We start from the raw sequence: 17,465 nt of genomic DNA, 5'->3' as shown, positions 1-17,465 counted from the left end.
TCAATCTAGATTCAGATTCTCATAAACAGGCTAGCCCCGTGGGCCTTTTTATGGTTTTGCCTATGTGTAACATGAAAGCAAGCCAGTTTTCTTTTAGAAAGTCCTTCACAAAGACATCTCTCCCCTATAGCTCTTGCACAGTTTACCATAATCAAATAATCTCCCTAGATTATACAAGTAGATAGAGCATGTTGCTTTTTAGTTGCAAAGAGCTAATTAAAATGTATATAATTTACAGGGTTCATACACATTTCCACACACTGAATTTAAGTACTTTTAATGACCATTAATGAAAAAAATTAAGGACCTATTAGCAAATGGGTACTGAATAAATTAAATTAAAGTTATTATCTATGCCTGAAACTTCACTTTTTAATATCATCCTAAAAATAAAATACATCTATAAGTAGAATGCATTATTATTAAACTTGAATTAATTATCAATAAGTTTGAGAATAAAAAAAACTTTACGAAATTTACCAAGTAGCATTAAATATTTTACATTCATAATACAGTCAAAAGTCGTTAATTCGGACACCCATAATCCGGACCTCAAAGCTACAAACTTTCTGCGCATGCGTCGCTTTGACGCATGCGCGTAAGACCTTTACAGCTGCGAATATGCATGTGCACAAAATATGTTTACGAATGCGCGTTTAATGTATAACAGACGGTATAAGCTAAGCTAAAATTATCCAATTCAGTTAATGTTGCAGATTGCGTTGTTCCTTAATCTTCGAATTGGATTCGGCTAATTATTTTTTGCAGACTGTTAGAGTAATTTTATAAAAGTAAGCTTGAACTTTCGATTATGTCAAATAGAATTTCTGATATATATTTACTAATATGTAAAGGATCTACAAAGCGAAAGTATGTTTTGAAGTCTATTAAACAAAAAGTGGAATTGCTGCAAAACACGGATAAAGGCATATCCTTTGTTTATCTAAACTTTAACGTTTATCTTTAACGCAGTGGTGCACAATGAATTGGAAGTTGATCTGTCAGCACTATCCTTATCTTCAGGGCAGATGTTTTTATTTTATTTGGCTTATAATTCCTTACTAAATGTAGTATTTCATCTCGATGTACTCTGTCTTTAATATGATTTAAATCAAATTCCTCGTCATTATAATTCGCTTCCGATAGCGAAGAAAGTGACAGAGGTTATTGAAAACCAAAATATTTCGATTGACAAATTAGTTGGTATTCTCGACACAGCAATTAAAGGACTTGAACAGCGGAACTTTGTAACTGAACAAGAAATTATGTCTGTTTATAGAATTAAAGATAATGTATTATCACATAAAAAACAAAGCAACTTAAACAACTTACATTGAAAGAAATGTTTAATAAAGTAAATAAATAAATATTAAGTTTTTTTTTTTTTTTTTTTTTTTTTTTTTGTAAATTTTGATACCCTTTAGATCACAATTGTTCTTTATTTCATAAATTACAGTTTCATATTTTTAATTTTATAATTTCTGCATGCCATCTTACCAGATTTAAACTGATGATCTATAATCCGGAATCGCCGAAGTCCCGACGAGTCTGAATTAACGACTTTTGACTGTAGTTGGACATAATTGAAAGAAGATAAGTGACATTTTATTTACGTTTTATTAAAAGCTTTATGCTGATTTTTTTTTGTCTCATTTTGTTACATGCTTGCTCAGTTTAGAGGCTTAGTAAATAGTAGGTAGATTTTATGTCAAGCGGCATAGCATAAAATGAGAAGTAATATAATCAGCATGATTCATAACAAAAGACTGGATGCTGTCACCCCTGCTGCATGCATAGAGAGAGACCAGCTAATTAAAACAAACCTGAAAGGCCTGATGTAGGCACGGCTGACAAGTCTTGGAAGTTAGTTAGGCTCTGTCTGATGCAGCTACTGTCATAGCTTCGTGTAGAGTTTCAGGGATTGTAACCCAGTTTATATAATTTAAGGTTCCAATAAGCCACTAAAGCACCCGAGGTGATAAGTTGTTTTGTATTATTTTAAGTGTCACTGGATGCAAAGAATACGTTTTACATGAATTTTTACATTTTTGTGTTTTATCTTGTGACCACAGTAAGGATTAATGAAATTCAATAACTTGCTTTAATATGCAGAGATAATTTTTAAGGGTAAGCAGTTAGTTACAAATAATTAAATTAGGTAGTTAGATAACCTTAGACATTATGGATTTATATGGGCACTACTAAATTTTATTTATTTTGTTGGAGACAGCTGCTGCAGGCAGACGATTAGGTAATGGCTGGGCAAAGTCGACAGAAGGAGCACCGCATCTGATTGGACTATTTTTTATTATTCTTATTTTTTTTTCCCTTTAACTGCGAACTAAGCAGGGAAATTCCCTTTTCAATCAGTTATATGTATGCACTTGATTGAGTAATGTAACGCTTTCTGCTTGTGTGAGATATCCATATTAGAATCTTTATATTAATAATCCCTGCTGTGATTATTTAATTTGTAACCTGCACGATGTAGCCCTGAGAGTTGCAACATAGCAAATCTGGCGTCCGCTACTTTATATTTTCAATGAAATATGGATATAAAAGTTTTAAAAGCAAAACGAAAGTTGCTGAGAACAGCATTTATGATATGCTGCAATGATATAGCTCAGAAGATCAAAAACAAAAGTTTAGGAAGTGACGAACTCAGTACGTCGTTTAGGCAGATTCAAGACAAATTCACATGTTTGGAAACAACTCGAGAAGTTTCGAATTTGTTGCTAAGTGACGATATCCTTCAAGATGAATATTCCAAAGATTTTTTTTAAAGCAGAAGAATATCGAGACAAGTTCTGCTTGATTTGCTCGCTGTTAGAAAATGCAAAGAAGGGAATTTGCTTACAGAAGGAACAACAACCAAGCAAAAAAGAAAATTCAAGCTTCTGAAACTGGAATTGAGGAAATTTAGTGGAGAACCAAAAGACTTTCTTGCGTTTTGTTCCCAGTTTGAAAAAATCCACAAAGATGATTCAATTGTGGATGAAGACAAATTTCAATATCTGTTACAATGTGTGGTAGCAGATTCTAAAGCGTCAAGACTGTTTTCCACCAACTAAAGAAAACTATTCAAAGGTAATTAATTACACAACTGAAAGAAAGCTTCGGGAGAGATGAACTTTTGATTCAGATTTATAAACAGGATCTACTTTCCATAGTAATGAAAAATGCTGCTAGTTGGATCAAAAGAGATTTAGCTGAACTTTATGATTTACTTGAGAGCAAGCTTATGGCACTTGAAAGCCTCGGTAGAACTAAGGAAAAATTTGCAGAATTTTTGGAGCCACTTGTTGAGTCCTGTTTACCAGAGACTGTTCTTCGTGTGTGGGAAAGATGCCGCTCGATAGAAGATACTGCGTCACAGCAAGGTAGAGCGCATTCTTTGGATAAACTTTTGTGCTTTCTTCGAAACGAAGTGCAAAGTGAGGAAATGATTAAGCTCGCTCGTACTGGGTTCGGAGCTTCACATTCTGCACATTCGCGTCCACATTCTGATGATCTGGGCTGCTGTACAGCTGCTACCTTGTAAATGTTCAAGACAATACAATAGGCGAAATTTACGTTGTATTTTTTGAAAGAAATCCCACAATTCTGCCGAATGTTTTTCTGCTTGCAAAATATCTTTAGAAGATAAACAAAAACTTTTGGTGCAAAAGCGAGGCTGTTTTCGCTGCCTACGAGTTGGACATAGTTCACGGGCATGCAAAAATAAAGTAAAATGTTTAACTTGTGGTAAATTTCACTATACCACTATGTGCTCAAATGGCGAACCTGTAAAGCCAAACAAACTGACAGTACTGTCATTTCAAGTAATGTATTATCTAATCAGTCAATGCAACTGCGTCCTAAATCGAAACAAACCATTATATACGATTTGTTTGGGGGGGCGAGAGACAAGTCCTCATTCGCATTTAGTGTCTGATGTTAATTTCAGAAATTTTGAGGGCACTTATGACCATAACTTTGAAATACTTTCTCAAAACAAAATATGTGAGTGTGTTCCAAAAGTAGTTGATCACAATACCCTGAAAGAATTAAAAGAAAGAAATATTACCTTGTCTGATTTGCAAGCTAAAGAATATGACATTGAATTGCTTTTAGGAGCAGATGCCATCGGAAACCTTATTACTGGCAGCTCTCTGAAACTGAACTTGGGCGTAACTGTAGTTGAGATTAAATTTGGATACACTGTGGTTGGTAAAGTAAACAGCTTATCTAAAGAACCTAATTCAGCTACTATTCCAGCATTACTAGAAAATAATTTGTGCAATAATGTAGTTTCGTTGCATTGTGCTAATCTTAGCGTAACTGAACTCTGGAATTTAGATGAAATTGGCAAATAGACCCAACTGAAGACGTTAAACGTAAACTTGCTCACTCTGATACCATTAAGCAATTTAAAGAGAATTTAAATGTTCTTCCTGATGGCCGATATGAATTGCCACTACCCTTTAAATCTGAAATTCTGTTACCTAACAGTAAGGTCTATGACTTTTAAAAGGCATTAAAGAATGTGTCAACGAATTAATGAGGAAAATCAGTTAGATGACTATAAGGTAGTTTTTAAGCAATGGAAAGACCTAAAAGTAATAGAAAAGGTTCCTGAAACTGAAATTGATAATTTGAGTTATTATTTGCCCCATAGACCTGTTATAAAGCATACTAGCCAGACAATGAAGGTAAGGCCAGTGTTCGATGCTTCAGCCCGAGAGAGAAATCAACCATCCCTAAATGATTGTTTAAATAGAGGGCCGAATTTAATTCAACTGATACCTGACAGGTTTAGATTGTATTCCGTTGGTTTATCATCAGATATAGAGAAAGCGTTTCTTCAGCTGAGTATTATCCCAGAACATAGATATTATTTGAGGTTTTTTCTTCCAACTCCTGAAGAACCTATGATTTACAGACACTGCAGAGTGGTGTTCGGCGTTTGTTCGTCTCCATTCCAACTCTCTGCATTGATAGAGCATCTCTTGGATAATTCCCCTGCCGAGTTTGACGATATGACCCAAAAATTAAAGCATTCATTTTATGTTGACAATTGTGTCACTGGGTTTTCGATATCAAACAGCAAGAAAGTTTTATAGTTAAGGCAATAGAAGTAATGGCTCGGGATGTTTTAACCTACGGGATTGGGAAAGTAATGTTCCAGGTCATTGTATTTCCCGTAGTTCAGGTATAACTTCTCTTCTTGGAATCTTACGGGATTTGGATAATGATACATTAAAATGTAACCTTAATTATTCAATGGTAATGAGATAAGTAAACGTAATATTTTGGCTATGGTACATAAAATTTTTAATCCGCAAGGTTTTTTGAGTCCAACTACCTTGTTACCTAAGTTACTATTACAGGAGGCTTGGACTATGAAATTAAAATGGGAGACCCCTTGCCAGACAACATTCAGAAAACTTTTCAGAAGTGGCAGGATGAAATTAAATATTTTGAGAAAATTAGTATTCCACGATATGTAGAGATAAATGAGAATTCAGAGTTACATTTATTCGTTGTCGCATTTAAGAGCTCTTATGGTGCATGTGCCTATATTAGAACTGTAACGCCCGTGGGAGTCAAAGTTCGATTGATCAGAGCCAAATCCAGGCTAACGCAGTTAAAATCTCTGACAATACCCCAGTTAGAATTGATGGCCTGTTGCATTGGCACGAGACTAGTTCGCTCAATATACGCCGCCTTGGATTTGCACGATTTGAAAATTATAGCATAGAGTAATTCTATGGTAGCACTCTGGTGGATTAAAAACAGTGGTGATTGGTCAATGTTCGTTGCAAATAGAGTAAAGGAACTAAATCCTTTCTATAATGCCTATCCATGTGATAATTTTTAAAAAAGCACGTGAAGAAGTGCATTTTTGATATTTTCCATGCTTGTGTCTAATGAAAAGTAGAGAACATAAAGGGAAAATAAACATGTTAAGAAAAAGATTCTAGTATCAGAAGTAAAACATTCAAATATTATGTTTTCATTGTTCTTCCAGATGATGTTCTCCAAAACGTAAGAAATTCATTGCAAACTTTTTGTAAAATATGTTCATTATGTGTTACATTGCGAACTTTCTGTAAAGTACGTTCATTATGTGTTACTTGGAGACATTTTTTTAAAAAATTTTATCACATATTTCTGGAATCTTCTAGAATTGTGGGTCTATAAATCTTGCCTTCAAGTCCTTCTAAACTTTCCAAGCTTCAGTGTCTAAAATCCTAAAGAAAAATTATCCCTACCGATTCTGTAACAGGAAAAAACCAGAAATATTTTGAAAAAAAAAAGAGGGAAAACATGTAAAATTAATTTTATAGAGAAAATTATGTATATTCTGGGAATTCTGAATATTCCAAGAAAATTACATGGGAAAAACTCTTAATATGAAAAAATTAAAAAGAAAACATAATGAATGAAGTACATAGCTAATTTTGCTTTTGCTAAGTACTGTTTTAGAAATTGAACTTTATAGCATTATACCTTGTTTATTTTTCAGATTCAAAATATTGAATAATAAGTTGGCAAAGTGGAGCTTTATAATATGACAGCGAAAAATAAAAATGTTTTATTTTAATGTTATTTTTAAAAATATAATTTCAATATATTACTATTATTTAAATGAAAGTTATCAATGTTACGATGTTTTAAAAAAAATCGTTGAAAATTTTCCAGATCTCGGAATTAAAAATTTTCTATAGAAACTGATCTTAAAATCGCCAAATTTAGAATCGTTTATTAAAAGAATTCAGCTGCCTAGACGGTATAGTGGTTAGGGAAGCCTGACTGCGATACCAAAGGGGCTGTTTCGAATCCCGGAGAAGGCATGCATGTAAAATTGTCTTTCCCTTCATAGGAGGTAACGGTGACCACCTATTAAGTACCTCCATAATAAAATGGTCACCACTTGTGGCCTTAGTAATGGCCAATGCCGTTATAGGCAAGTGCCTGCCATTTGTTAAAAAAAAAAAATAAATTAAAGAATTCACATCCCCAAAAGCGAAAAGTTAAGAACTCTTCATTAGAAAAAATGAATTTTGAAATGCTTATGTTTCACTTCTTGCTTCGAAATTCGAGTATTTCACCATTTATATTAGTGAATTCCCAAAAATATTTCTCCGAAATTAGCGACTTTACCACTCAGCCCGGTGGGCAGACTGGATTCAGAAATGTATGAACATGCATATGTGCATACATGAACACATACATCTATACATGCATGCATGCGCACATACATTACTGAACCCAGTCCCGATAACAGAAGAGTACCAAATTTAGATACTTTTTTGTTTTTACTGATGTTTCTTCTCTTTCATTTCCTGAATTTTAATACACACATAAAATGCATAACAATAATAATAATTTGTTATTAACAACCAATGCCCCACGAAAATTTACTAACAGTTGTTAATCAGTTTTATACTGAACCCTTGGCACATCATTTAAGGTTAATGCTGTAACTATAATGTATAGGAACAGAACAATGTTATATTACATATATTATTTATCATATCACATGCAAGGCATAAACATGACCAGCTCAAAGCATAAGCAACACAGACATCTGAGTTGGATAATTTGCTCTTAAACTGATTCACTACTCTTAAATTGATTGCTGTCTCTACACGCATGAATCAAAGATTACATTAATGCGGAGAAAGCTATTTCCAGAAGTATGATTCACAATACGACGCTCCAGATGAGAAAGAAAAAGTTGTTTATTTAGTTGCGACTTTGATGCGGGGGGGGGGGGGGGGGCACTAAAAAATAATAATAAGTGCTTTAGAGAAAAAGTAAACACCTATAACAGCTTTCACAATTTATTTTCAAATATAAGGACATATAATCACTTGTAAGGACTGCTACCAACTCTGCATTAGCTTTAGAAATGTATAGGATAATAAGAATATCCAGCATTTTAATTATGTAAAAAATAATACATAAGTGCTATAATGTGCTATCATAATGGCAGTTGCAAAATTCCTACCTTTAAGTTTTATGCCCATCTTACAGCTCTAAAAAAAGCAGAAAATTCTTATTTTATGATAATATGTATAATGAGAAAACATCAGACCCAATTTCTTTTTCTAAAATTTTACTTAATTGTAGTATACTTTTTAAAAAAGTCTGATATTTTTCTGCTATAACCTTTTTTTCATAAAGAAGTACAGATACAATCGCTCGATCTCATAAATTCAAATTCGGGTTTTCATCCGCAGAGAACCCGTTGGCGCTTCGGGAAAGAACCCGTTGGCGCCGTTGCATTTTTACTCGCCAAGCTCGCGTTTCATCAGCAATGAGCCGAGCCGCAAACGTGATTTTTAGTGCATGTAAATTCAAGTTAGCAGACAAAACAATATATTAAGCATATGGTAGTAAAAATTCACAGATAATAAGCATGTAGATGTAAAACTAACTGGTCAAACGTGATATACTAAATAAATTTGTATTAAATTCAAGTTAGCACAGAAAAGAATATATTAACTATAAGACAATATATAGGCATTTATAACGGAAATAAAAATTCATTTGAAAAATATAAATTAGTATTAATGTACTGAAATTAACCGGTTAAACGTGATAAACGAAAAAAATTTGTCTTAAATTCCAGTTAATACAGAAAACAATATATTCCTTACACCAGCAGTGGTTTGCTAATTTTGATGACCATGGTGATGCACTCATGGCAAACTATTCTGTCATCTTAGATAATCAATAATATTTTTTATTTCAATTTAATCATCTGTTTATGTCACACCAGCCATCCTCTGAAAGGTTATTGTTAGAAAAGCATTAACAAGATATTGTTAAAATTTAAGCCAGAAAATTTATTTATTCTCATTTTAGATGACAATAACCAATAATAAAAATAAAAGCATTACTTAGTTATTTAAATTGCTGGTTCTTAGAACTGTTAATAATTAAGAACACAACGTGAACAGCCGTGTTACAAATTAGCATTCACCCCTCCCGCCGTATTTTCTTCCTTTCATCCCGAACCGAGAACTGGCATCTATCTACGAAAATATTTCTAACCATTCCTTGTTAAAAAATTCAGAAAAAATAATAATAAATAAGAGAATAATATAAATCTGCAAATGCGAACAACGACAGTGATAATTCAACAAAATTAACCCAAGAGGAATGGTTGCAAACTTCGAACAAGCGAATACGATAAATCCGCTGGGTTACCAGGTTTGAACTATTATCGCCGAAGTTGGCGATGTTTACATTTACCGGGTTCTCTGCGGAAGTGCTTCCTCAAATTCTGTTTGATTTGAGTAATTTTATTTATTTGTATTTTATTTGGTCTTATGAGTAATTAGAAAGTATTTAAGTTTATGAATTGGCAAGATTAGATGGCAATATTATTTAAAAGAAGGAAGGAAAAACGTAAACTTAATTAAGCATTAATTTTTAATTTTCAGTAGTAAACTTTTATTTGAAGCATCGGACAGCAATCTGATGTTTTCAAACTATAAATGCTATATTTCTGTTCTTAGTAAATAAGTCACATTTAATACCTATCCTTTTTCAAATCAGAAATTCACATATAGTTTTAAAAATTCTTCCCTTCACCCTGATTCCTTTACAAAAAGATGTAAATTTGACCCTAAAAATTTGAAACTTAATTTTTAACTATGAGTTTCTTTCAAAAGCAAATTTAAAAGTGACATCATATCCCGTTGATTAAATTTGGCAGAAATCATAAAACACAGTTTTTTATAGTAATAATTCAAATATTATGCTAAACATCTTTAAAGTAAAGAAGGTGAAAAAAGATTAAAAGAAATTATAGAACTGTTTAAAAATAATTATTATTTGTATGCAAATAAAAAATATAGAAAGTGATGAAAGTTTTAAAAATTTGGAAAATAATATAAAAGGTAAGTAAACTATAAATACTGCTATTTATTATGCTGTTACAGAAGGAATGAAAGTTGCACCAGTTAATACAGATTTTTATTAATAAATTATAACACAATTTAATCTATCTGCACTTAGAAATCAGCAATTTAAAAATTTAGGTAACTTTGCTATAAACGGCATAATAATTAAACATGAAACCGGGTAAATTTTAAAAGCAATTTATTTGAAAATAGGATATTTCTGTAAAAGATAACGCTTAAGTTTTGTAGTTCTGAAACCTTCTACTCATGAAACGTCTGAACACTTGCTGGACATTTACCTTAGGGCACTCCCACAGTTTCTCAGAGAGAAGCTATTTATTTGCAACGTTCTTAACAGCTCGCATCTACTAATGTTTACGGTGCAATCAATCTCTTTTACGTGGAACCATTGATGTAAAATTCTGTGAGGGAAGAGAAATAACAAAAAGACTAGCTGGCACTTTTCAAAGATCTAGGCTTACTTTCACGACATTTTAGAGGAAGTTGGGCGAGTTATTTGCATAAAATAACTCAACAGGGTTAATACAACCATCTTAAGAATTTACCAAATTACCACAATATGCCAAACTATGGCAACCATTCTTCTGATAATCACCCTCATAATAATCATTCAGCCAAGCAACGCCACCATTTTCATATGGATTCTTTCCTGTTGCATTACAAATGCCAATGCTTTTTATAGGCAAACTGTGATATTTTTGGTGCTACTTTGGTAGACGGTTGCACGGATTTTGGCAATTTTTCTTTTGGCGAGTAATACGACTTATGGTAAACTCATTGCTGGATAAGTTATTTATGGTAACCGATACTTTGTTGACATTTTATTTAAAAAATAATGTGTGTTATTATGCATAAATTCCGTGTTTTAAATATTATTTATGGCTTCTAAATATTAAAAATCAATTTAATTTTGCATTTTTATTTGAAATAAAAATTTTATTCTTTACCATATTTTATGAAATTTTATGCTGTGGATGATGTGACGTCACCTTATTTTAAAAGTAGTTGGTTTTAATATCTATAAATTTAATCTAATGTTTTAAACATTATTTATGGCTGTTAAATATTAAAATACAATTTAATTTTGCATTTCTTTTTCAAAATGATTTTATTATGTATGATTATTTAAATAATTTTAATTCTAGGCATGATGTAATCAGCTCTCTGATTGGTTATAGAATATTTGTGCATTAATAAGCTGTAATCAGCTCCCTGATAGGTTGCTGAAAATTTGTGCATTACCGCGCCATTTTAAAATTTAATTCATATCTTCAAATTCCTTCAAAAATGTCTCCTTCAAAGATGAATGTTGTTTTTGATAAGTACCAAGAATTTTTGGTTTCGGAATCAAAAAATTGTCCTTTGAGACCTTATTTCCGCCAGCCTGGCTTTCTTAATCAAAGATTTATTTATAAATTGTTACAAGGGTCAGAGGAAATTTATTTTAAATTTTTGGAGGAAACGTCGCTAATTGTTTCTTCAATGAAGTGCGAAAATGTAGATCACAGATGATGACCGTTAGAAGAGCCGATTCTGAGACGGCCGTATATGATATTGTGGCCATGTTGGAAGAAATAACCGCTGTAACAGTAAGAAAATTATTAGACATTCCTCCTTTTTTACCGGCAGTAAACTTCCAATTGCTGTCATTTTAGCTCTAGTGTACGAAGCGTTCTTATTTACTTATTTTAAACGTTGGTATGATGGTTTTTAATTCGATATTCAATTTACGTAATATTTTAATCCAATTAAACGTTGGCGCAATGTTTTTATAGTGGTATTTTTATTCTATTTCTATGCTATATGAAAGTAATAATTTAACCTTTCTTTAGTATTTTATACTCGTACTAAATGTATTTATTCTATATAATAAATATGTATATTATATTATTAATATGTATATTATATTAAATATGTATATTATTATTATATATTCTATATAAAAAATTTTTAGCGAAAAAGTTTCAATTGTCTGTTTTGGCGAAACGCGTAATGGGGTTAGCTTGATTCGACGTTCAAATAAATGAAATTTCCCTTGAAAAGCCTGTTTGGAAGTCGAATTGGGCTAATTTACCATTTTCTGCTTACTTTTTAACTTTTTGTTTGTTAATTTTATTAGTGTTTTACATGTCTAATGATTTGATTTTCATGTGTATTAATTTTTTTGAAAACGTGTTAAACCTTTTGGAGCAGCAGCTCTTGGTAACTTTTAGGCGAGCTTACTACAATTTTTATATTTTACTTATTTTGCAGCATATTGCGCAAGATGTTTTCTAGACCAAAATTGGTTTTTTTAAAAATTGTTATTACTGCTTTGCTTGATAAATTATTCTATATAATATATATATATATATATATATATTATATTCTATATAACGTATTTAAATTTAATAATATTCTTAATTCTTTTAAATGTTGGATGATGTTTTTTATTTCAATATTCAATTTCAGTAATATTTTAATCTAATTAAACGTTGGCACAATGTTTTTATTCTCTTCTTTGCTATATGAAAGTAATAATAACCTTACTTTAGTATTTTATACTCATAGTAAATGTATTTATTTACACTTGCCTGCCATAGTAAAAAACGACATTTTCAACAAAAAAATTAATCCATTATTTCTAACGACATTTATTTTTTTTTAAGTTTCGAAAACTTTACTATGTGTAAAAAGAGCGTTTTTCAAGATGGCTGACGTTTGTAGAAATTGCGCCAACGTAAATCGCCAAAAATCCGTGCAACCGTCTACCAAAGTAGCACCATATTTTTTTTGCCTTAAACTTAGTTTTAAAATATGAGCTTGAGGAGTTTTGATGGAAGAAACAGTGGTAAAATTTCTGCAAGAATACAGAGGTTTCCTGAAAATCTTTTTAAGAAAACAACGAGGAAATGTGTTTCTCCGATAGCTGATGTTGCCAAGGATTACATGAAGCCAAGTCTAAAAAATTCTCTGATGTTTTTTAACCCTCTCAGCGTTATGGACGGAAAATTCCGCACAGAAGGCTGCCTTCTATATTCATTATATATGGCCATTTCGGTTGATCTTTGGATTAAGGTAACTTGGCGATATTTTGGCGACCAACTCTGCTACAGCAACCCTCTATTTTTTTTCGCCGCCATTTTGTCTTCACGAAGTAAAGACATGGTTCTTTTCTTTTTATTTACTGAACACTTTTTCCAACAATCTACTAGCCGAATTACACTTATGCTAGAAATTTTATGTAACAAAACTGCTTAATCATGACAAATATTAACTGCAAAATTGGGAAAAAGTGCACAATCGCAAACTCCTTGCGCGTTTTTCAGAATAGCACATACACATAAACCATTTACACGTCGACTTATTTTTACTTAAAAAAACATCCCAGAATTGCACAAAAATGGCATTGCGCACAGTCTTCACTATATCCATGTAAACTGCTTTTTTCTCATAAATTAGAAAAATTTCACGAAAATGCATGAAATTTTTGTGAATCTTTAAATCCGGTAAAAAGAACATATATAAAATTACCTGATTGCAAAAAGTATATACCCTTTCCAAAGATGAACATTTCCACGTATAAAATAAATAAAATATCCAAAAACTTTTACCTCTAAATTATCTATTATATTGTAAACGTCACCAACGAATTCATACCGCAAACATTACAAATGGTTACAAATACTTAGTGTCAAATATTTAAATTATTTCCATGCACGTTTACTTCAAATGAAACATATACCAAATTCCTACAAACATAAAATTCACAAAATAACTATCATTTAATTAAAATATCACTAAACCATGTACATGTCGACTTATTTTTACTTAAAAAAACATCCCAGAATTGCACAAAAATGGCATTGCGCACACTCTTCACTATATCCATGTACACTGCTTTTTTCTCATAAATTAGAAAAATTTCACAAAAATGCATGAAAATACTCAACGTATTCCAAAATACTACAAACATATAACTCACAAAATCACGATCATTAAATTAAAATATAATTAAATTAAAAAACACTACTTAAAATATAAATAAGCACATACATTAAATTAATAAAAATTAGATTACAATCCTAATTACTTTAAACTAAATCATCGCTAATAACAATTTTCCAATAATACCATATAAATTTATTTACTCCTCACATTTAGAACAATGCATTAAAATAATATCCTCAAATGAATAAAAATACTAACTTACCTAATCTTCAGAATCTTCATTACGTGGCACGCACACTTCTATTATTTCACACAACACACAATGAAGCTCAATACAAAATAATATAGTACTACAGTTTTCCAAATCCCCCCCTTTTCCGATTAAAGAACTGTAATTTGTCCATTAATGTCACATGACATATCTCATGATCTCTCATTTCCCTCACACAAAATAATGCGTAATCGGAACTGAGTACTTCTCACATTATTACCAAAGTCCTAGGTAGTAACCTTTATCGCCTCCAAACTACCAGTTACCATATTCCAAAGATCAGCCAAAATTTCTGCTAGTTTTTAATGTATCTGATTTCAATTTGGATGTATATTGGAAGAAAAGGAATCAAGGTACAAAATGATAGAGCCACTTTTCAATTAAAATCACGAAAATACCACTTATTCATGACATTTTGAGGAACTCTGAAATTTCAGGGCTAAACCCGTAACGCTCGGAGGGTTAAGCAAGAACAGATCACTGTGTACTTCAGGAGAACAGCACAAAAAAATTACGAAAAGATCTAAAAAAGAATGTAAGTGTTTTCATGTAATCTTTAACTAATAATTCAAATTGCTAAAGTATGTTTTTTTTTTTTTTTTTTTTTTTTTTTGTTGATATCGTTTACTGATTTATAAAAAATATTGATAGTTTGGGAATATTTCTAAAAAAAGGTGTAAAAACTACCAACTTTAGTCCAACAAGTTACTTTTACCTTTTCATTTGTAAAAAGCCGCCTAATTGCGCCAAGGTAGTTGCGTTAATACAAAAGTAATGATTTCCATTTTAGGGGAGAAAAGAATGTTCATTCTCCAGTGATAAAGAGTGAGATTAATTTTTATCATTTCCTAAATTTTTGAAAAATTTTATTATTAGTTCTATGAAGAAAGGAGATTTGATTCACTCCTCAGGTGCTGAAAGTTATTGCCTGCGATGCCAATAATACTCGAGCTGGGACTGCACATATTGACACAGTTTCCATTTCTTAACACAGAAAAATTAAACAAACATTTACAAAATGATTAGAAAAATCACAATTTTGTGCATATTCTTTTATAAACTGTCAACATTTTAATACATTACCTGTCAGTTACTTCTTTTGAAGAACCTGCCAGAGTTTTACATTTTTCTTCAATTTTAGACTTGCATTTATCTCTTGATCTATCTCTTCTACGGTGTTTTGAACACTGATGATGTTTTTTGATTTTTCTCAAAACATCATCGTCTGATACCATCATCGTCAATCCTCGTTCTAACTCCCATTGTTTCCACATTTCATTTTCTTCTAAAATCTAAAATGAACAAGTTAAAATGAAGTATTGAAAATACATATTTTGATTTCTCTTCCATGTAACTATTGCATATCTAAATAAGACGTATTCTTCGAGATTAACTTTTAGCTTTAAAAACTTATATTCTATATAAGTCTTAGTCAAACTTCATAGCAGTGCAACACCATGAAAATGCAAAAAAAACCCAAAAAGCTATGCTACCCCAATCAGACCATCAACCCTTAGCTATATACCATCAATTCACATTTTTTAAGGATTTTTATTTACCTTGCAACTCCAGCCTACAGGTTTAGGTTTAGGTTTAGTTTTACATCATAAATCTATGTCGTACCAAGACAATATCTGCTTCAATTTGTAATATTTTAAAAATCAAAGGAAATTAATTTATCATAAAAAATGAATTCCCATAACTACAGAAGTGCTAGCTAATTCATTCTTTGAACACATAAAATTGTTGGAACGAAGAAGAATTTAGACAAGCAGTAGTAATATAACTAAAAGGATCCTCCTTAACAAATAATACTTAAAATGACAAACAATAACAAACAATACTTAAAATGAAATAAATACATTTTCACAAATAAATTATTAGTTACATATTTGGAGGTAATATGAAAAATAGTAACAAAACGCTTAACATTCCAATTTAAACTAATTCGCTGTGTTATTCATAACTGAAATAGGAATTAAAGTACAATATACCACATACTCTATTATGAAACTTTGCTGTATTTATAGTATTTCGCAAAAGCTCCTTTCCTGCTTCTGTTACCATATTTATTTATTAGACGACAATACAAGTTAAAATGCACGTCTTTGATTTTCAGTTTTTATGATAAGCTTCTAATATACTAGCATAAAAAAGAAATGTATAACTGACTGAATAATCCTCAAAATCCAAACAGAAACCAACAACATTTACTTAAGATCAAGGCTAACAATACATATTCTTTGCTCAAACAGCATGAAAATGGGTTTCAAAACATTTATCGCTAGAGGGCGCTCGTGGGCTGCTAATGTGCTAAACCTGTCGGGTAAAACTTCTGTAAAAGCTCATCATTCATCATCCAGAGATAAATAGAAGGGCTAGGTCATTCCTTTGTTCGACTCCTCGCCGAAGCGAGTCTCATAGAGGGGGGGGGGAACCGGAAGTAATCTGACGTATCTCTGTTGCACCTGCTCTGATTTCGCGCCTTTAAAACTGTAGTTTCATTCAGTTGCGAGACGATTTTCTGGAGATCGCACATCCCAAATTAATTTTAATCATAATATTTGTTTTCTAATAATGCAAATATTTAAAATAATTTGTGTATATGTAGTTTTAGTCAGTTTTCCTTTTAAATTCTATATTTAAAGTATTCTTTATGTAATATGGCTTCTTGTGCTGTAGCAACGTGCCGTAACACTTATAGAAATACGAAAGGAAGAGATATTGTATTTCATGCTTTCCCCAAGGACAATTTGCTTTTGACGAAAGAATGGATACATAAATGTCGAAGACAGGATTCTATTAATGTGAAAAGCAAGAATTTGCAGCGAACATTTTCTGTGCAGTGATTATGAAGATGACATGAGAAATCGCTTGCTTGGGTTGCCGCAAAAGAAACTGTTGAAATGCAATGCTGTGCCGAAAGTAAATTTATCGTGTGCAGTAAACAAAATAACACCAAGAAATCGGAGGCATTTGAAAAAACTAATGCAGAGTGCTTTTGAAAGACTACACGAATTAAGCCCAAAGAAAATTTATTTTGAGACCGAGAACGAAATTGAAGCTGACAATAATAAATCAAATGTGAATGATTTTGAAATAAAACTCACAAGTGACAATATCCCTGAGTGCCCTAAGTGTAAAGATAAACAAGAATTTATTGATAATTTGAAGAACAAAATAATATCCTTAGAAAATTGTAATAAAATATTGAAAAATAGAAAAAAGAAAGATTTTAGAATGTTTGCTCAGCGACAAAGAAGGTGGACGACATCTAGAAAGAAATTTGCATCGGAAATTGAGAAATTAAAATTCCAAACAGCGAAATTTAGGAAAAAACAGAA

At 31.5% G+C, this 17,465-nt stretch overlaps 1 protein-coding gene across 9 annotated transcripts in view; it reads right to left on the bottom strand.

Moving 5' to 3' along the window:
• LOC118203922 (uncharacterized) overlaps nt 1–16,536 on the bottom strand; it is a 45,733-nt gene extending 29,197 nt beyond the window's left edge. For 2 of the 9 annotated variants that reach the window (XM_085821810.1, XM_085821811.1), the window contains exons 1-2: nt 16,123–16,527; nt 15,205–15,413 (exon numbers count right to left, since the gene is read on the bottom strand). In XM_085821810.1, coding sequence (XP_085677936.1) covers nt 15,205–15,413; nt 16,123–16,188 — 275 coding nt within the window. In that variant the 5' untranslated portion in view covers nt 16,189–16,527. Of the gene's footprint in view, nt 1–15,204; nt 15,414–16,122 lie in introns of all 9 variants that reach the window. The other 7 variants (XM_085821806.1, XM_085821812.1, XM_085821809.1 and 4 more) reach the window with 7 other exon arrangements.
• Between the last annotated feature and the right edge of the window lie 929 nt (nt 16,537–17,465).

This window comes from Stegodyphus dumicola, chromosome 8 (genome assembly GCF_044657685.1).
Source record: "Stegodyphus dumicola isolate Sdum_Otavi_A_Nest chromosome 8, ASM4465768v1".
Classification (NCBI taxonomy): domain Eukaryota; kingdom Metazoa; phylum Arthropoda; class Arachnida; order Araneae; family Eresidae; genus Stegodyphus; species Stegodyphus dumicola.
This window is presented reverse-complemented; position numbering and strand designations above follow the sequence as displayed.